Source organism: Furipterus horrens, unplaced genomic scaffold (genome assembly GCF_987537825.1).
Source record: "Furipterus horrens unplaced genomic scaffold, mFurHor1.1.pri manual_scaffold_13, whole genome shotgun sequence".
Taxonomy (NCBI): Eukaryota; Metazoa; Chordata; class Mammalia; order Chiroptera; family Furipteridae; genus Furipterus; species Furipterus horrens.
The window spans coordinates 18,084,186-18,105,564 of record NW_028327183.1 but is presented as its reverse complement, the minus strand read 5'-3'; the positions used below and the strand labels follow the sequence as shown (position 1 = coordinate 18,105,564).

At 43.1% G+C, this 21,379-nt stretch overlaps 2 protein-coding genes across 3 annotated transcripts; one reads left to right on the top strand and one right to left on the bottom strand.

Moving 5' to 3' along the window:
• The first annotated feature begins 2,793 nt into the window (after nucleotides 1-2,793).
• Nucleotides 2,794-7,273, top strand: LOC149994160 (haptoglobin). The gene is made up of 5 exons (XM_090259936.1): nucleotides 2,794-2,877; nucleotides 4,187-4,269; nucleotides 4,558-4,659; nucleotides 5,342-5,416; nucleotides 6,359-7,273. The coding sequence occupies exons 1-5, from the start codon at nucleotides 2,873-2,875 to the stop codon at nucleotides 7,135-7,137; spliced, it is 1,044 nt and encodes a 347-aa protein (XP_090116062.1). The 5' UTR covers nucleotides 2,794-2,872; the 3' UTR covers nucleotides 7,138-7,273.
• Nucleotides 7,274-10,942: 3,669 nt separating this feature from the next.
• On the bottom strand, nucleotides 10,943-20,008 carry TXNL4B (thioredoxin like 4B). 2 transcript variants are annotated; one of them, XM_090260963.1, is made up of 6 exons: nucleotides 19,960-20,008; nucleotides 19,584-19,750; nucleotides 17,827-17,944; nucleotides 16,317-16,486; nucleotides 12,793-12,944; nucleotides 10,943-11,202 (listed from the first exon to the last, which is right to left on the bottom strand). In XM_090260963.1, the coding sequence occupies exons 4-6, from the start codon at nucleotides 16,446-16,448 to the stop codon at nucleotides 11,037-11,039; spliced, it is 450 nt and encodes a 149-aa protein (XP_090117089.1). In that variant the 5' UTR covers nucleotides 16,449-16,486; nucleotides 17,827-17,944; nucleotides 19,584-19,750; nucleotides 19,960-20,008; the 3' UTR covers nucleotides 10,943-11,036. The 2 variants fall into 2 exon arrangements, with proteins under 2 accessions (XP_090117089.1, XP_090117090.1); XM_090260964.1 differs by lacking the exons at nucleotides 17,827-17,944; nucleotides 19,960-20,008 and having other exon boundaries at nucleotides 19,584-19,880.
• Between the last annotated feature and the right edge of the window lie 1,371 nt (nucleotides 20,009-21,379).

The following is a 21,379-nucleotide window of genomic DNA, read 5'->3' as shown; positions in this document are numbered from 1 at the left end:
TGAGGCTGGTGGGCAGGGAGGGGAGGGCTCTCTTCTATGTGACCTCTCATCCTCCAGCAGTGGAGGAACAGCTTGGGGGTCATTCATTCATATGGCAGCTCCAGATTCCAGGTGCATTAAGAGAAGGTGAGCCCCAATTTACTAGCACATTTCAAGTATCTTTTCTGTTTGCTACTATTCCATCGGCCAAGGCAGTCACACAGCCAAACTAGATTCAAGGGGTGGAGAAATAGGTCCCACCTTATGACCGGACTTGCTGTGGTCACATTGCAGTGTGCATAAAGGGATGGGGAGAGGTTATGGCCATTTAAAATGCAGATCCTCAGACTCTGCTCAAACTGATTGCATCATATGTCTGCAAAGAGGGGTCTGGACTTTGCCTCTGTCAGGTGATACCCCCTCCTTCATATTTTAAAATGTTAACACTATAAATATTATATGTGAGATGTATATGATATATATCTTTAAAAATAAGGCACAATAACATAATGTACATTCATGAACCTATCATTTCACCCAAAAGCTGGATCATTAGCAATAATGTATCTGTATTTACACCTACCTATGTGCTTTTCTCCTATGCCTGCCTCCTGCCTCCCATTAATGGTAACATACTACATTTTGTTTTCCATTTCATTAAAAATTTAAAATGGCTATACAATACATTGCTTAGTTTTGCTTTCTTTTAAAAAAATTTTGGGTCCCAAGTAAGGAAGTTTATTTACTGTTTTATTTCTTGAATTTTTTATTGTGATAAGATACATGGAACATAAAATTTCTGATTTTAACAATGCTTAAGTGTATATAATTCAGTGGCATTAATTACATTCAAAATGTTGTGCAACCATCACCACTGTTTCCAAAAGTTTTTCATCACCCTAAACAGAAACTTTGTACTCATTAAGCAATAACTCCCCATTCCCCCCTCCCTCCGGCCCCCGGTAACCACTTACCTACTTTTTGTTTTTATGAATTTGCCTTTTCTAGCTGCTTCATATAAGTGCAGTCATACAATATCTGTCTTTTTGTGTCTGGTTTCTTCTTTCACTTCGCATAATGTTTTCAAGGTTTATTCATGTGGTAGTGTGTATCAGAACTTCCTTCCTTTTTATAGGTGACTAATATTCCATTGCATGTATATGCCACGTTTTGTATATTCATTCGTTGAAGGACACTTGAATTGTTTCTATCTTTTGGCTACTGTGAATCACGCCACAATGAACATTGGTGTACAATGATCAGTCTGAGACTCTGTTTTCAATAATTTGGGGTATATACCTAGAAGTAGAATTGGTGGGTCTACGGCAATTCTACGCTTAGCTTTTTGAGGAACCAACCAACTCTTTTCCATTGAAACTATAATATTTTACATTGCCATGAGAAGTGCATGAGAATTCCAATTTTTCTATATTTCTGCCAACACTTTAAAAAAATTATAGCCATCCTAGTAGGTATGAAGTGGTGTGTCTTACTGTGGTTTTGATTTGCATTTCCCTAATGACAATGACATTTTCCAGTGATGCTGAGCATCTTTTCATGTACTTATTGGCCATTTGTCTATCTTCTTTGGAGAAACATCTATTCAAATAATTTGCCCACATTTTAATTGGGTTGTTTGTCTTTTTGTTGTTGTAGGAGTTCTTTATATCACACCTTTATCAGGTATAGGATTTGCAAATATTTTCTCCCATTCACAGACTGACTTTTCACTTTCCTGATATTGTCTTTGGCTGCATAAAAATTTTAAATTTTGATGAACTAATTGATCAGTTTTTCTTTTGTTGCTTGTAATTTTGCTGTCATATTTAAGAATCCATTGCTAAGTTTTGCTTGGTTCTGAGCTCTAAAACAGTGGTGTCATTCTGGAAATAATCTTCTGAAACTTGCAGTTTTCTTCAAAATTATGTTTATGAGATTATCCAGGTTCTTTCATAGGCCATTTTCATGGCTGTATAATACTCCACAATAGGACTATACCACACATAATTTACTCATTCCCTTATTAGTGGACATTTGTATTGTTTCTAGTTATTGCGGTATTACTTCAGTGCCAACATGAATATCCAAAAGTAATGTTTTTGTACACTCTAAGAACCATTTACCCTTTTTAAAAATGAATGAAGAAATCTTTTATTGCATTGCTATTAAATTTCAGTTGAATAGTAATTGGGATAAACAGGTATGGACATTTGACTGAAGCATATACATTTTTTTCATCTGCCTATTTGGATTAATTACTATGAAGCCATAAGAACCCTGCCACTGAGTATGGTGTGTGACAGTCTACACTCTAGCTTTAACCATTTGGTGTGATTTCTTGTGAAGAGCAATCAGTAAAGATACAATAAATACATTTTACTGATTTCAGGTTGGAAAGCTTTTAAGCAACAGAGAGATGTCAACACAGGATAGGGGAAGTGATTGTGAAAAGGAAATGCTTTCTTTAGAGCCCAGCTCGGCCAGGTTGCAGGAGTGTCTATAAGGGGTTTGAAATAATCCAAAGAAGGGCTTTTCTCAGTGCTGAATACCGTCCAAAATAAAGAGAGAGACTGATGGTTCCTCCCCCAGCCCTGCACAGTGGCTGATTTCGGGAAGCTCTCTGGCAGCTACCTGGGGTCAGGAGGTGACCAGGTTTCTTTGGGGTTTGTAAAAGAACACCGTGGAAACTCAAGCGTGAAGCAAGAGCTCGGCTCTTTAACAGGGATGTTTGTGGCTTTGTTACTGGAAAATGCTAGTGACCTTAACAAGGCCAAAGTTGTGTAGGCACAGGAATTACAAAATCGAGAAGGGGTGGGGTGAGATATTCCAGGCATAAAAGCATCAGCAGACGCACCCCACGGCACTGCTTTTCCAGAGGCAGGACAAACCCAAGATGCGGTGAGTCCACAGCTCTGCTCACTCTGCCTCACTTTCTCTTGTTCTAATCCCATCCTTCTTTGCATACAGCTTTTATCTACATGACAGCCCAGGTATAGGAGACACCTACAGGACAGGTGCAAAAATATAACGAAGAAATAGGGTGAATGGGCTAAATTATAGTGAGTGAGTTAAATCCTGTGCTTTTCTGCACAGAAGAATACTTTCAGATACTGCTGTCTTTCCCAGGAGATGTGGCTTACTCTAAGGAATAGCTTTTTTTCCTTGAGGTTATAAAGTTTTCATCTTTGTAGGAGATGACACCAACTTCCATGGCAGGCTTCCTGGTATTTTAAATGTATTTATGAATTTTTTTTTTCTTTTTAAGAATGTATAATAAAAAAGGCCAGTAGTGATATACTTGGGTGACACAATTAAGACACTTAGATTTTATCAAAATGAAAAGATTTTTTGAAATGTTGAAGTAGCAAGACTAGAACCTTAACCAAGCAATTTCTGAATAGCTGACCTCTGTCAGTGAGATAATGAACTGGTAAGTGTGGCCTGTGCATCGATGCCCATGTCCAATCAGGCTTTTAGGAAGCCAGTCATCTTCTAGGTAACCTTCCAGCATTTCAGGGTTTAATAGACCATTTCTTTTTAAAAGATTTTTTTAAAAAATTATTGCTTTTAGAGAGAAAGGAAGGGGGAGAGATAGATAGATAGATAGATAGAGAGAGAGAGAGAGAGAGAGAGAGATCAATTCTTGGTGTTCCACTTATTTATGCACTCATTGGTTGATTCTGTGTGTATCGGGACAGCCCTCTAACCAACTGAGCTGCCTGGCCAGGGGTGATATACCATTTCTTGAAGCAAATTATCATAAGATAAAAGAAACAACCACATAAGTATTTTAAATGAAATATTTAAAAAACCTTAGTAAATCTCCACATCCCGTCTTCCAGTTTCCCACATTTTATTTGCAGCATCCTCATAGTCCAGTACTTTAGGGGTGCCCAAGGGAAGCTTCTCTTTGCTGGAGAGCTCATGTATTATTAGTAGTTTAATGTTTCCTTAGTGCTACCAAAAACTGAGACCCACACACCTGTGTACCTTTCCATTGTGGTGGTTCCTCTGTGAAGCTCATGTAGAATTCCCAGCGCCATAGAGCTTGCCGGACCTGGGTGTACTGGGAAGCTGTAAAGTACGTTATTTGGTGGGTCCTAGCACTTCCATGTGGCTCTTTTCTCTTCTGGCTGCCTCATGGGAGGTGTGTGTGTTGTGAAGCAGGGAGAGCAGCTTTGCATTCCTTCCCGTTTTCTCTCCGCAGCGCCTTGGGATCCGTTGTCGCCCTCCTGCTCTGGGGCCAGCTTTTCGCAGTGGACACTGGCAAGGAGACTACAGGTCCTGCAGGTAGGCCTTCGGCTTTGGGCAGGAGCTGTACATCCCAGCACTGCTGTGTCCGGCCCTATCAGATCTGCATCCTCGCTTCAGGAAGACCCAGATCCCCTCTCCTCATCCTCATCTCTGCTCTTCCAATACTATGAAGAACACTGGGGAGCCGGTCAGAACATTCCTTGGCTTCTGTTTGGGGTGGAGCGGGGGTTGATGTGCATAGCAGCTTCCTCTAGTCTGACTTTTGGTGGGTCTTTACTTCTGAATATGAACTTCCTCTTCCTGTTTTGTTTTTTGTTTTTGCAGATGACAGCTGCCCAAAGGCTCCTGAGATTGCAAACGGCCACGTGGAGCACTTGGTTCGCTATCAGTGTAACACCTACTACAGACTGCGCGCTGGCGGAGATGGTAAGGCCTGGACAAGAGTCCCCGTGTCCACCCCCTCCCGGCATTTCCATGAGGAATGAGCCAGGGTGATTGGCTAAGAAATGCACGTGTTATCCTGGGAGCCAGAAGAAGTAGAGTCTAATGAGGGTTTTGTTACCGGGGCTGTGGCTGTTAGGGCAGATTAACTGCTCAGCCTTAAGCTTTGTCTTTTAAGGGGAGGTGATGCCACGTAGCCTACCTCTCTTAGAGTGAGAGCTCTGTCCACAAAGGACGTGGCAAAGGGACAAACGGTGGTGACGGTGATGACACTGATGGTCCTCACTTTAGTGAGTACTATTCCTGGCATTGTTTTAAGTGGTTTACATTTATTTGCTCACTTAGTCCTCACAGCTTCCCTCTACAGAGACATTATTACTATTTGCTGAAGAGGGAACTGAGGCAGCCTGTGAGAGGGTCAGGATCTGAGCCCTGGCTGCCCCCCTGCATGGCCTCACCCTGTCACCATGCGCACAGTGCCGTCCTACTGGCCTGCACTGGCGCCCCAGCACTTGGCTGGTAGTACGGTGCGCCACCCTTCCTCCTCTTCCCCCGCCTCTTCCTTATCTTCCTCTCCTTCTCTAATTCTTCTCTTTAAATATCTTCTCTCCCACACTAGGTCCAGATTCAGCCTCTCTTTTGGCTCATTTCTTTCTTTTTCTTTCAGGAGTGTACAGCTTAAACAGTGAGAAGAAGTGGACAAATAAAGCCAATGGAGAGAAGCTTCCTGAATGTGAAGCAGGTAGGAAGCCAAGGGCCCTGGGAAGCAGACCAAGGTAGGTGTTGAGGGTCCAGTGCTTGGGCAGGCATCTGGGACGCAGTGTCCTAGAGGCACATCCCCTCCTATGCGGCTTCTACAGAGTGTACAAAAACCAAGTCCAGGGACCAGGGAGAACCACAAATGGCCAGCAGTCAAGCAGTTAGGTGATGACCCCTCCTCCCCCATCAAATTTCACCAAGTTATCTTGTTCATTTGGACCTGCAGGGCATTGACTGAATCCACTGTGTACACTGTCCCCAGGGGATCAGGAAACCCTTTGTGTTTGGACAGCCTGCCCAGAGAGCCCAGGGTCAAGGGTAAAGCCAGCTCCAGGAAGAACAATCCATGGAAGTATGACAGAAGGTGGAGGTGGATTAGGACTTCTGTTTCTTGTTATTAGGAAGAGCTTTTCTCTCTCCTTTTCCCTTTTGGAAGAAGAGGGTTTTGCCAAACCCTCTTCTATTAGTCGTGTGGAACTGCTAACATGCCTTGTATTAACTGCAGTGTCTATAAAATCTAAGTTCTAGCCAATACTGCTATAGATCTCTCCTTGTTCAGATAGAACGAGTTAGCATAGCTTCTCGTTGTCACAATGAATTTCAGGACTTGTGGACATGTCCCTGTGATGAACCGTTTAAATATACATACAGCTAGCTCATCACTCAGGGTTTCAAAATCCCAGTGTCACTTGTTCCTTTTGTAAGTTAGGGAAGCAGGAAATAGAACTCTGCCTTAGTGACAGAAACAACTGCCTGGGAACATTGGAGAGGAGAGGACAGATGGTGAGGGCAAAGTGTGTAAATACTCCTGGCTCTGAAGAAATGAACAATAACTTAGACAGCAGTGATAGCCGATGCTTTTACTCCTGCTCCCAGATTGGAAGTCTCATGTTTCTGTTCATGGTTTCCTTGATCTCCTCGACAGTGTGTGGAAAGCCCAAGAACCCAGTGGATCAGGTCCAACGAATCCTGGGGGGATCGGTGGATGCCAACGGCAGCTTTCCCTGGCAGGCTAAAATGGTTTCCCACCATAATCTCACCTCGGGGGCCACACTGATCAATGAACAATGGCTGCTGACCACGGCTAAAAATCTTTTCCTGGGTCATGCGGATGATGCAAAAGCAGAAGACATTGCCCCTACTTTAAGGCTTTATGTGGGTAAAGATCAGCTTGTGGAGATTGAGAAGGTGATTCTCCACCCTAACTACCTCCAGGTTGACATCGGGCTCATCAAACTCAAACAGAAGGTGCCTGTTGATGAGAGAGTCATGCCCATTTGCCTACCTTCAAAAGATTATGCGCAAGTGGGACGTATAGGTTATGTTCCTGGCTGGGGGCGAAATTCCAACTTTGCTTTTACTGAGCTACTGAAGTATGTCATGTTGCCTGTGGCTGAGCAGGACAGCTGTGTAAGGCACTATGAAGGAAGCACAGTGCCCGAAAAGAAGAAACCGAAGAGCCCTGTAGGAGTGCAGCCCATACTGAATGAGCACACCTTCTGTGTTGGCCTGTCCAAGTACCAGGAAGACACATGCTACGGTGATGCTGGCAGTGCCTTTGCCGTCCATGACGAGGATGAGGACACCTGGTACGCGGCCGGGATCCTGAGCTTCGATAAGAGCTGCAGCGTGGCTGAGTATGGTGTGTACGTGAAGGTGCCCTCCATCCTGGACTGGGTCCAGGAAACCACAGCCAACAACTGAGGCAGGGTTGGCGGGAAGCCTTTGCCGGAAAGCAAAATCTCACTCCAGAAGAGGGACAACTGAATGTGGGTGCAGCAGATGAAACTGGTGGGCTCCAGCCCGGCATGGCTGAAATAAAGAGCTTTCTTTTGACTCATTTCTGTGCCTTTTTTGTTTTTTTTTAAGCCTTGGGCCTTCAAACAATTTTATTTTTTTCCATCACCGCTTATACCCCCATACCCTCTTCCACCTCCACCCTCCCAGCCTTGGCAGTAGCCCACTGGCTCAGGGCCTACTGGGAGTGCGGCAGAAAGCACCGCAGGCCAACTGTAAACCCCTGAGGTGACACAAACGGGCCCACTGAGTGCCTACTGAGGCGGGCCTCGGAAAGGTCATCATCATCTTTGTTTCACAGGCAAGGGAACAGAGACTCCCGAGTTAAGTGATTTGCTTAAGGTCACACAGCTATTAAGTAGTGAAGCTGAACCTTGAACCTAGGTCTGTCTACAAACCCTGAGTCTACGGCCATGCCACCCTGAATGCGCCTGATCTTGCCAGAATACAAACACTGAGATTTTTGCTGCATCCTTTTGCTTCTTCAGAGTGAATCAGTAGAAAGGGTGCAGGCCTGGTGAGGAAGATGCTAGACCAAAGTGGGATGAGAGCAAGTGTTCTGACACAGACATGTGTGGTCCAACATGCCAGCACCTCAGAAAACGAAGTAAGGTGGTGTAGAGGCAGGCTCTCTGCACTTGCTGGTTCCAAATCACAGCGTGGCCACAACTGGCCAAGTGCCTTCAGTTCCCTGCCCAGCAGTTCCCTGTCTTTTCCATGAGGGGCTTAAGCCAGATGATATTTATTTACTAAAACACTCACCTGAGAACATTTTTCATTGCTTTTAGAGACAGAGGAAGTGGGAGAGGGAGAGAGAGCACTGATATGAGAAACATCAATTGGTTGCCTCTTGTAGGTTCCCCAACTGGGGATTGAACCTGCAACCTAGCTATGTGCCCTGACTGGGAATAGAACCTGCAGCCTTTTGGTGTACGATATGGCACTCCAACCAACTGAGCCACACTGGCCAGGGCTAAACCAGGTGATCTTTAAAGTCCCTGCCAACAATGACATTCTGGGACTCAGAAATTTGCCTATTTTAATACCTTTGAAGAATTCTTGTTCTTCCAGGGTCCCCTGGCACAACCTGCCACTGCTCCGGCAAGTTGCCGCTCCTCTCAAAACCTTATGTGGCTGTTGGTACTGACTTTCTAGAATGAAAGGCGGATGCACAGCAGGAGGGTGGTAGGTAGGCCAGGCAGCACATGACCTGCTTGGCAGTCACTGACCTTGTAGCCAACAGAAGCCCAGTTCTGTGCAGGGAAGTACTGTCACTGCAAGCCCTGCCCCCTTGCCTGGTGCTTCCTTTCCCAGCCTTTCCTGCAGGGAGAGGTGACCATGCAACCTAGTTCTGACTAATGTGACATAGAAGGAAGGCTGCTGGGTGCTTCTGTGTCCTTCACTGATGAAAGGAGAGGGCCACTCCAGGAATACGACAGACAAAACCCTTTCATCACCACCTCCGTTTTCTCCTCTGCCCCTGCTCCCATGGTAATCGTGATGCACTGAACTGTAGCGGCCATCTTAGCATCCTGAGGCCACCAGCTCGGCATGAAGAATGAATATGCTGAGAAGAACAATAAAAAGAACCTGGGTCCCCGATGATGCTATTGAGCTACACAGTTAACCCTAGATCTGCCTCCCTCCAGACTTCTATGAAAGAATAAAACATCTTCATTGCCTGTAACTGTTAGCTGGATTTGTCACTCACAGCCTAAATCACACAGTACTTGACGTGGTGTAAGTGCTCAGATACCAGCAAAATCTAACTTGCATGCATAAAATTCTTTTAACTTCTTTCCTCCTGAGGGCTTTACAGAATGTTTCTCCAAAGTCCTGATTTATGTTTTTGTTCCTATCTTAGTTGCTTTTCATTCCACAAGTATTTATCGGGTGTGTAGTTTATGCTCTGCCCCATTTTAGATGCTGTGTAAATACAGAAGACTCCTGGATGGGAATAAAGGCTTCTTAGAGGAGGCAATGCCAGAGCCTTAAAGGAAAATAGGAGGCACTCCTCTGGAAAATGGAAGGGCAAGGGCACTCCAGGAGAGGGCCCCAGGACTTGGAGAGGGCAGGGAGTGTTCAGAAAGCTACGGAGTGCAGCGTCCCTGGGGCTGGGCAGGAGGCGCTGTGGGGAGGAAGGCAGAGAAGATCAGTGAACCGAGAAAATGTCTAAGGTCTTCTTATTAATTTTGCCCCTGAGTAGTGACCAGAAGCCACTTAATACAGTTAGATAATTCCTCAAGAAAACTGGGTGGCCTATTCTTTAAGAAAACTTAGGGCTTAAGGTACTGCTCAAAGAAAAAGGTATTCCTGTATTCTAAGAGGCTTTTAAAAGTGTGTTTGTATGAGCCCTGACCAGTGTGGCTCAGTTGCCTGGGCTCTGTCCTGCAGAGCGAAAGGGCTCCGGTTTGATTCCCGGTCAGAACACATGCCTGGGTTGCGGGTTCAGTCCTGGGTGGGGGCATGTACGAGAGGCAACCCACTGATGCTTTTCTCTTGCACTGATGCTTCTCTCCCTATCTTTCTCCCGCCCTTTTCCTCTTTCTAAATAAATCAATAAGTAAATAAAAAATAAAAAACTTTTCAGTTTCTGCTTTTCTCTCTCTCACAGATTCTAGAATATAGGTCTGAGGCCTTCATGGTCCCCTAGCTTTGACCTGTTGAACATTATCAATAAATCTGGAGCATGCAAGTGAAGAGAACTTCACAGCGAAGACCAAATCTGGTGAGATGATAATGATATCAGGTGGCACTTTACACCTAGAGAAGGAGAGGCCATACTTTGGTATGACAAGAAGGTATATTGATGACGGGTCAGTGTACTGAAGGCTTACAGCAGAAAAGAGTTCGGTTAGAAAAAGAGCTTCCTGTCTGCAAGGGTTCTGTAACCTTTCTCCTGGGAGACCCTTAAGAGTAAGACCCTCATCCCTGTGAAATGGAACACTCAGATGCTTGCTTGCACTGACTCCTATAAAGGGTAGGTTTCCTCCAAGTGGGAAAAGTAGCCCCTATTCTAACAATTTTCATCTCTCTTTCTAGTCATGAGCCTTTGAAGTAGTTTTCTGTTGCAGGAAGAGGTGGAACTCTCACTTTTGGCAGAACTCTGTTCCTACTTACTAAGGGTTGTTAATTCTCTTTTTAGCTCAAATTGGGTGCTTGGATGGTGAAGGTTCAAGTCTCATTTCCTGGGCAACTTAATTGCACAAAAGCTGGTAACTTTGCAAACCAGGGCACTGTTTTCAAAGTCTGAGCCAGGAAGGCTCCAAAATAGTGCAAACTTGCCTGCTCTCAGTAGAGAATTATTCATTACAAGAGAAACGGGGATAATTAGGACTGCAATAAGAGAACATGAGGAATATAAATATGTGAGTGGAGGAACAGGCAAGGGTGAGGGTGAGGGGTTGTGTACATATAGGGCAGGAAATAAGTATTTTTGCTCTTTACATCTTACTTGTGTATCAAATAAACACAGTTAAATCAAATTATACTCGCCAATGTTTAGGAGAATTCTGTATTACGTTAATGGACAAAGAAAAGCACAATATAGAAAAAAGTCAAACGAAGTATGTGGGGAAACTGATCACGGTTGACCTGAGTGCTCTGAGGTTTGCGGGGAGTAAACAAAGTCTTCCTGGATCATCACAGTCCCTGCCGGGTCTTCTACTTGGGGCCAGCATTTTCTATACAAGTCAAACATCTTCTGGAGCTCGTTTCTGAAGGACTCCAGAAAAACGGCACAGCTGCATTCAGAGACTGTTTCCCGAGATGTGCCTTTCTCTTCAAGTTTGACAGCAGTTAATGTGTTAGATGTCTTGATAGAGAAGGTCATATTTGGGAATATTCTTGGGATCAATAGGACTTTGGACAATAAGTTTTCCCCTCATTGCTCCTCGGTAAATTACTTCAATCAAATCTATGAAGTCTTGTTTGGTTTTGAAACTTCCCACAAACTTAGTGTGATCTGGAGACCTAGATAGCGCAGAAGAAAAACAACTTTGCTCAGAACTTTTCATAATTACTTACCGAATACCTAGAGGATAAACAAAATGAACAGTAGCTCTTCTTGGGGAAACATTAGCCATAAGGACCGACAGTGATCTCTCCATTTGTGATTACAGGGCCTGTTCAATACCTGACTAAAACCAGGGCTGTGGGCCACTGAGATAGCATGTAAGCCCCATCATATAAAAAGCTTTTTCTCAAAATGTATTTTAATCACTTCTCAACTCATTATCAAGTAGAACTCCCTGAGTACTGGTGTGGGCAGAGTCTGTTTTGTTGTTGTTGTGCGAGGCTAGGCTCTGTGCAAAGCCCTAGTCATGGTCTCCAACTTCCAGTCACTTCTATTTTTGAGTAGCAGGTATCAATTTTTTTCTTTTTCTTTTGTTTTTTATTATTCTGAACATCAAGTATGATCATGGCAGAAATTTCATAGCCAAAAAAATCACTACATATTTTTGGTGTATATTCCTCCAACCATATGTATGTATGTATATATACATATGTGTGTCTATGCACATTTCTTTTGTCACAATAATTGGAATTATATCATACATACTATTTTGCAATGTGCTTTTTTCAACTAACATATATTTCTTTCAAAGTTGTTAATCATGCACCTACAACATCAGAGTAAATTGGTACCCAGTATCCCTTTGTGGACATCTAAGACCTAAGTATTTTGCTTCCTAAACAATAAGTATCCATGGAGCCAATTTTGTCTACTTTCAGAATTATTTTCATTCAAATAAATTCCTGAAAATGCAATTGTTGGGTTAAAAATTTTATGTACTTTTAAGGTGTTTGGTATGTAATGTTATAAATTGCCCTCTGAAAAGATTGCACAAAATTAATACTTACATCAACTGTATTATTGAAGAATAAATACTTTTTGAACACTCAAAACACTTAATATCTTATGCACTTTCAAACTGATAATGACAAAGCAGGTATACAGATCTAGACAAGTGGATAGCTCAGCTACAGCAAGAAATAATAAGAATTATGGATATTTTCAAAATAAATATTCAACACTGGAACGCTGATGGGATGCAGTGGAAGGCATTAAAGAAGATTTCATATTGTGTATTCCTGACTGGCTTTGTTGAAGAATAACTTCAACAAAATAATAACTTCTTTCCTGACAGAAGACAGGAAATTTGGCAAGAGAGAAGCACAGCTTACTTTGCTGAATGGAGCCCTTCTTTTACAAATGCAACCTATTAGTCCCCAAAGTTAAAGAACAATGACATATTTTGTTTTAAATGAAATTCCTGGGACACTTTTAAGAAAACAGTTATATATTTTCTAGACTGAAGGATGTTAGTGCTTCAAATTGTGTATTATTCTTTCATACATAAATAGGAAATTAAAACTTGCCAGGCATACAGAACACTCTTTTTGCACCAAGTTCCACATAAAAAAAAGCAGAGTGCACCGACTGAGAAACTGTACCAATACAAGGCCCACTGGGCAACCACTGCATGCAAACAGGGAAGTTGCCATAACTGCCAGAAAGGAAACTTTCAGACTGTCATAGCTCATGTCAGCCTAACTTACCCATAATCCACTTTCATATGCTGTCCATTGAAGAAAAACACAGTAGATGGAATATAACTGATGTCAAAATAGTGTGTATAAACTGGAGTTTGGTCCACATCTACCAGATAAATAGCAGCCATTTTACTCAAGCCAGACGAGGTCTTAGACAGCTGCAAACGAGGATAGAGATGTAGGTTACAATATGAAAGGTAGGTTATGTTTCTTTTGCTGAACAGTTTTTTAAACTATATTTTATTGATTATGCTGTTACAGTTGTTCCAACTTTCCCCCCTTGCTCCCCTCTGCCCAGTAACCCCCTTCCCTATAGCAATCGCCCCTTAGTTCATGTCCATGGGTTGTGCGTGTAAGTTCTTCGGCTTCTCCCTTTCATATATTATTCTTAACACCCTCCTCCACCCATCTGTTTTGTTCCTACCAATTATGCTTCTTAATCCCTGCACCATCTCCCCATTTGTCCCCCTTCCCCCTCCCAGCTGTTAACCCTCCAAATGATCTCCATACCTATAACTCTGTTCCTGTTCTGGCTGTTTGCTTAGTTTGTTTTGTTTTTTAGATTCAGTTGCTGATAGTTGTTTGTCATTTTAATGTTCATAGTTTGGATCTTCTTCTTTTTCTTAAATAAATCCCTTTAACATTTCATATAATAATGGCTTGATGATCGTGAACTCCTTTAGCTTTACCTTGTCTGGGAAGCAGTTTATCTGCCCTTCCATTCTAAATGATAGCTTTGCTGGATAGAGTAATCTTGGTTGTAGGTCGTTGCTTTTCATCACTTTGAATACTTCTTGCCAGCTTCTTCTTGCCTGCAAAAGTTCCTTTTGAGAAACCAGCTGACAGTCTTATGGGAGCTCCTTTGCAGGTAACGCTCTACTTTTCTCTTGCTTCTTTTAAGATTATCCCTTTATCTTTAACCTTTGCCATTTTAATTATGATGTATCTTGGTGTGGTCCTCTTTGGGTTCAACTTGTTTGGGACTCTCTGTGCTTCCTGGATTGTATGTCTATTTCCCTCGTCAAATTACAGAAGTTTTCTTTCATTATTTTTTCAAATAAGTTCAAATTCTTGCTCTTCCTCTTCTCCTCCTGGTATCCCTATGATTCAGACGTCAGTACATTTAAGTTGTCCCAGAGGTTCCTAAGCCTCTCCTCGTTTTTTTTTGCCTTCTTGTTTCTTCTTTCTATTCTGGTTGAATGTTTATTTCTTCCTTTTGTTCCAAATCAGTGATTTGAATCCTGGCTTCCTTCCCTTCACTGTTGGTTCCCTCTATATTTTTCTTTATTTCACTTTGTGTAACCTTCATTTCTTCTTCTTCTTCTTCTTTTTTTTTTTGCCATACTCTGTGAGTTCTCAGCATTGTTATCACCAGTGTTTTGAACTCTGCATCTGATAGGTTAGTTATCTCCATTTCATTTAATTCTTTTTCTGGGGTTTTGTTCTGTTCTTTCATATGAGCCATATTTCTTTGCCTCCTCAATCTGGCAGCCTCCCTGTGTTTGTTTCTGTGTGTTAGGTAGAGCTGCTTTTACTTCCTGTCTTAATAGTGTGGCCTTTGTACCAAAAGTGCCCATAAATTGTGTGGGACGCAGCCTAAGGTAATTGTCAGGATGGGGCCACCTGTATCACCGCTTTGTGGCTCTGTTTGTGGTGAGGGGCTTGAAAAGGGGACAATGCTGCTGCCTGGCTTCTGGGAATTTGCCTGACACTTGCCCCATTTCTAGTCCCTTCACCCATTTCCCATATGCAATTGGTGCCCTTCCAGTTGCTGCCCTTGGTTTTGCGTACATTCGAAGATCATGCGGGCTATTTAAGTGGGGAATATTTGGCAGTTTCTTCTGCTGCCCCAACTCCAATTAGATTTTACAGCCAGAGGTAATGGGGGTTTATCTTTCTGGTGCTGGAACCCTGGGCTATGAGGCCTGGCTTGGGGCTGGGATCACTCACACTCAGGGTACCCTTCCCAATTATTATTTACCACATGTGAATGTGGACTGTCTGTTCTGCTGCCGCCTGTCTGAGTCACAATGCCACTTCGATCAGTCTTTGGACTCTGCCCCTCCCACCTGTCTGGATGAATGTGATTTCTTTAAATCCTTGGTTGTCAGACTTCCATACAGCTTGATTTTCTGACGATTCTGGTTACTTGTTTTTGAGATCTGGTTGTAATTCTTTCCATGGTTGTGCGAGGAGGTCAAGTGTGTCTACCTATACCTCCATCCTGACTCTTAGTCTGTCAAATGTTTTAATAGAATATTGTGTTTGAAAAAAAATTCCTGGGCCAAGTATCTTGCCTGTTTGAGGGCCATATTAGATATGATGTAACCTTATCATTCAGTCTGAATCACTGTTGGTAGGGTTATGAGAGGGCCCTGGATAAATTGTGTGAATATATTCCTTCGTTTTTTGTTCTACTTTGATTGTAAAGTTATTTTTATAAAAACTTTTTATGGATTTATAAAATCCAAGCTCACTTAAAGCAAAAACAAAATAACTTATAAATATGTACTACAGACATCAAAATTCTCCAAACCTCTTTCCTTCTAATCCCCACAGATATCATAGTGATACAAAAAATAGCAAACACTTACATGGCACTTAGTATGTGCTAACTGTCCTAAGTGCTTTGCACTTTTAACTCACTTAGTCCTTACAACATGCTTATGAGGTATGCACTTTCATAGCCTCCACTTGACAGATGAGGAAACCAAGGCATAGGGAGGTAATTTGCCCCTGGCCACACAGCTAGTAGGCAATAAGGTGTGGATTTGAACTCAGGCAGCTCGGCTTTAGAGTCTGTACTCGACTTCTAATGGTAGTCCTTCCTCCTACAGCTGAGGGTATAATCCTCTGGCTCTTTCCCCCACAGCGTGACACATCACACCCATATTTAATCATGGCAGTTAGGATTCTTACACTTCATCCACGCAGTGATGTCAGCAATAGAATTAGTGGAAGAGGTCTTAGCCTTGGGTTAAGTCTCTTTCCGTAATAAACAGAGACATGAATAAACCTACTCTGTCCTGAACTACCCTCCCTATTCATCAGTGTGAAGACAGGTAGTGAAGTCAGAAATTATCATCAGGCACACACCCGGAGCAGCACACTAGTAAAGCGTATCTGCAGCCGGAGAAAACAAAGTTCAAACCTCAGCTCCGCAATTTAGTGGTTCTGTGCCTGTGGGAAGTCACTTGACCTCTCTGACATTCATTTCTCCCCTATTTCTCTACTATAGTAACTCAGTGTTGTGAGCACTAGATAAGATAATGTTCATAGACACTTGTTTATAAGTTTCTTGTCTTTCATTGCCTTGTTGGCAAAGTGGAGCTGTGGCAGCTGCCAGTGGGAAGTACATCCAAGACAGATTCAGCACAGTCACAGATGTAGGGGTTTGGGTCTTAGTGACAGTGTACTAACGACTGAACAGCTATATCCCAGACTCTGCCTGAGCTCTTGCATGCACTTTGCAGATGAAGGAGAATGTATAGATTTTTAATAAAAACCAGTTATTAAAAAAACCCACTTACAATATCATCTAGTTGCAGACAGACAGGATCCTCATCTCTCCCAAACCTGAGAACCAACACCTTCTCTGCAGTGCTCTTTATAGCCTGGTCGACTTCCTTTTTGCTGGTCAGCTTGGGCAATAGGAAGCTCATCTTGAAATAATCCAAATATTAATCACCTGGCGTCACTCCTGAAATAAAGTTGCAATGTTTAAAGGCAGATTAGGGGCATGAGTCCTCAACTGAAAATAAATTTAAGTTTTGGAGTAGGCAATATACATGTTTTTCCCCTACAGGGAAAAAGGGTTTCATACAACACTATCCAAATAGTAAAAGGAACACACTCAAGGCACAATCTGGTGACAAGTAAGTCCACCAGTTGAAAAAGCAACAATATAGAAAGGTATACTGTGAAAAATCTCCCTCTGTCTCCCCTTCAGCTGGCTTAGTCACTACTGCCCTGTTTCTCCCCATACACCAAGTAACTGCTTTCTTCAGTTTCTCATGTATCTTCCATAATTTGATTATGCATTCCTGTCTTCTCCTTCTTTTACCCCCAAAATATCCTTTACTATCAGTCAGTGTTCCAGCAGAAAAAAGATGACATCCTCAAATTTGGTAATTGGGGGACTTGCATTAAGGTAGGGTATAGGAAGAGTAGGGTACAGCGCCATACTCTGGGGTAACAGTGGGGTGCTGTTCCTATCTCTAGACCTGAGAAGCCACGGGAGGGAGTAGTGACCAGAACTGTGTGGCACAGATGGCTGAGTGGAGAAGGCTGCTGCATAGGATATCAGACTGTAGTTAGGGGATTCAGCCTTTCCTCTTCCTCCCTGTGATCTCCTGCTAATGCTCCCACTGGCTGACTCCAGGAACCAGAGGGTAAGGGAGCTGTGGAGGCAGGTGAGCCTCCTGGCCCCACAGCAATCTAGAGGAGAAATAATGGATCTAGAGGGGCAAATGGCAGATGTTGAGAACACATGATGTCTTTACCCACTCTTGTGCACTTTGCACTTTCTTACCTACATATGAAGATCTTTCCATATCTCCATATAGAAAATTTACACCCTCTTTGTCATGGCTGCATTCTATTTCATGCATGTACCATACTTTTTAAACACTCCTTTATTGATGGACATTTGTGTTATCATGAGTTCTGTCTTAGAAATTCTTGGTCCATATCTTACTAGGTGCACCTCATCACATGGCAAATAGATCCATTAAGTATGTAAAAACCACACACACACACAAACACACACACACACACACAATAATAAAATACTGAGACAGAAGGGGCCTAATCCAACCTCTTTATCTTACATACTAGTTTGCTTATAGTTACACTTCTAGCTACAAGAAAAAGGACTAGAATCCAGGCCACCAAATTTCTAGTCTAATGTCTGTTCTACTACATACAGTAAGTTCCTATTTCTATGATTAAGAAACTCTGATCAGCCCTGGCTGGTGTGGCTCGGTTGGTTGCATCCCGTAACCGAAGGGTGTGGCTACCATTCCAGGTCAGGGCACATGCCTGGGTTATAGGTTTGATCCCTGGTCCACGCGCATGCAATTCCTGGTCCGGGTGTGTACAGGAAGCAGCCAATCGATGCTTCTCTCTCATATCAATGCTTCTCTCTCTCCATTCCTCTCTGTAAAAAGCATTGAAAAAAATGTCTTTGGGTGAGGATAAAAAAATAAAGAAACTCTTTGATCAAGGAAGTTTATTTTTGTGTCCATCCATGAGAGACCCACTGAGATACTTGATATTTTTGAATTCAGTTCCAGAGTTGACTAAAACTAAGAAAAGGAATTTCTTTCTCTGCTGTGTGTGTGTGTGTAACAAGTCACATTTTAAGATGTGAATTAATAAAAATTCATACAGGAAATGAAATTGTTCCAGTAATAGGTCATACTTTAAATAGGGAAGCTGATGGCCAGGAGAGACTTCATCAAATACGAGTGGCAGAAGAAATCACTGATGAAAGGGAAAGACAAAGAGGAGATGGATCTGTCCCACCATCAGAATTCAAACAAACAATAACTCCTATATGTTACTGATAAAGAGGAGGAAGTGAGAGGAGGGCAAAGCTGTCAACTAGAGTGGCAGGGGGAGGGGGACTGGATAAATGTTGGCAGGGGAGGGAAATTGAGACCACACCTAAGAAAATGTCCACAGCAAATGACACCAAAAGAGAAGTCACAGAAGAGGTACAGATGGACAATAGTAAGCAAAGAAAAGCAAATTAAAACATGTATTTAAAAAAAAACATTAAATTGGCAAAGATTAAACAATAACAGAAAGAGTGTGAATGAAGGATAGGCATTCAGAGTCCTCGCTGAAATTCAGAGGCAAAACTTTTGACAGAAAGTTGAAATACTCTCTGACCAACAATTGCAGTTCTGAGAATTACTTTTTAAGAAAAAAATATTTTATTTATTTTTAGAGACAGGGGAAGGGAAGGAGAAAGGGAGTGGAACATCCACGTGTGAGAGGAAACATCAATGTATGGTTGCCTCTTGCACACCCCCAATGGGACCAGGCCCACACCCAGGCATGTGCCCCGACCGGGAATGGAACTGGTGACTGCAGTCTGCAGGACAATGCCCAACCCACTGAGTCGCACCAGTCAGGACTGAGAATTACTTCTTAGCAAATAATTAGACACGTGCACAAAAACTTACATATAAAAGACAGGCATCCCATTTATAATGGTAAAACACTGGAATTAACTTAAATGGCAATTGAATAGGGAATTGGTGAAATAAAAGATAGTACAGTCCTGCAATGTACTACTATACAGTCACTACACAGTGTGTTAGAGATGAACATTGCAGGTACCGATAAGTTCTCATGCTAAAGAAGTTACAAAGCAGTGTGATACCGCACTCTATAGTCTAGGTACAAAACCTAACTAAAATATAAATGTACATATTTACAAAGAAAAATTACTGCGAAGGAGTATCCCCAAATACCATCAGGGGCTAACTGCATGTGAATAGACAGGTGAGTTTTATTTGCACCGGAGTGCGCGTCCTTCTTCCCAAAATACAGTACTCGATATAGCTGACCCTTGAGCAACGCAGGGGTTAGGGCGCCTAGGGCCTGCCAGCCCAAAATTCACTTAGAACTTAGGTCGGCCGCCGCGTACCAGGATCCCCAAAGCCGTGGTTGGAAAATACAGTTCACCCTTGAAAAACACGGGTTCAGACCGCGCGGTTCGAACGCGCGTTGTTCAAGGGTCACTGATACATTTTTAATAATGTCTGTGTCAGGAAGAGCATACTTACTTTATTTATACAAGTCGCCTCCCCGTCTCTTTCAACCCGGGGCTGTCAACAACCGCGCTGTTTCCCAGAGTCAGACACAGGAGGCTCCTTTCTTCCGCCGGAAACGCCACAGGGACTCTAATGCAAAGTAACCCACGGGCTGTTGCCTAGCAACCCTTGGCGGCACACTTAAGGAGACAGAAAGGGAAGCGGAAGAGGAAAACGCACAAGGGTAGTAGCTGAACCAGCGCAACAGCTCAATTGGCACATTATTCCAGTCACGGTCTACTTTACCCAGCCCCTACCAGAAGCCTTAGAGTCACTTCCGCCCTTATTAAACATGGCCGACCGCTTTCCTTTTCCCTTCTACCTTCTCAGAGTAAAGGCGGGGCCTCACCTCTTAGGCTTAAGTGTGATTGGTCGCAACGAAATTCGTAGGTCTCTGACCCAGAGGAGGACACTTCAGCCTGGTCGCGTTATGTTCCGTACTTGGAGCCAGGAACTGGCATTTTCCGGGTTGCTCTCTATGGTTTCTTTAGACGGATAGAAGGGGCCACACAAGGTATTATGGGACAATAATGGCTACTTTCAAGGTGTGGGATTTAGATTTCTAAGGCGATCTGAGCGAGGGGTGGCGGCGCCGGCGCCCCAGAATTCGGGACAGGAGGTCCCGAGAGTCGGGCTTGGTGAGGTGAGTGTCCCTTCTTCCTTCCTGACCTGCCTTTGCCAATCATGGCGGTTCCTGGCGGCGGATATCGGTCCCTCGCTCAGGTTCGGGCGCGGGTTTGGAAAGTCTTGTCCCTCTTACTCAACTTATCTTACCCTAGAGATGCTGCGAAGGTCCTGTGTGTTCCGGCTCTTCTCTTTGTTCTGGTAAGACCCTGCTGCCTGGCGCGGCCTCCCTGACATCCCGGAATGCTCCCCCGGGGTCACCCTTCCTTAGGCCTCCGCATTAGCCCACTCCCAAACGCACGTCGCGGCCAGTAGGGCTCCTTGTGTCTTCTCTGTCACAGTGGTAATCTCTACCATGTGATCTCCTCTACTAGAATGTTAACTCCAGGAAGGCGAGGATTTTTGTCTGTTTTCTTCTCTGATCTATCCATATTTCCCACAACAGCGATTGGCTTATGGAAGGTAATGAATAAATTGAATGAGTAAATCCAGTTTCTTTTTTTTGTTTTCATTGTATTTCTCATACCCCATGTAGCTTCTTTGTCATTAATCCTGCTCCAGAATACAGCCCCTTAACTCCTTGTTTATTCATCTCAGCAGCTAATTAAGCCTCAACGTCAGACACCTTGTCCAGTGCTGCTGGGATCTTCCCTTGCTGTCTCTAGAAATGTTTCACTTTCTGTTTCTCTTTTAATTAGTTTAAATTCATTCATCCCTTCAGTCGTCAAACGTTTATTTTGGTGGGCAATGAGTACAGCATCAGCAAGACAGACAAGGTTCTCTCTCCTGCGGAGAGTGGCATTCTAGGGGTATAGTTTCTAATTTAGACTACTTCGGAGCAGAGCCTGTATGGCTCTACCTTGTGTAGATTTTGTCACATGTATACAGATGCCACTAATATGCAGTTTTCCCTTTTCTGTTCTACTTGATGGCATTTTTCAAAATGCAGGTATTGTTTCTGTGTCCATATTATGTGTCCAGCTCTTTGACAATATTAATTACAGCTGTGTAAAACATTTTGGATTCTGGTGGTACACCACCCCTTGACACTTCCTTTGCTTCATTGACTTGTTGGAATGAGGGGGATTATCCATACACTCAGAATTGGTGTATGTTTACAAGTGGATGGTGTGTAATAGGAGGTA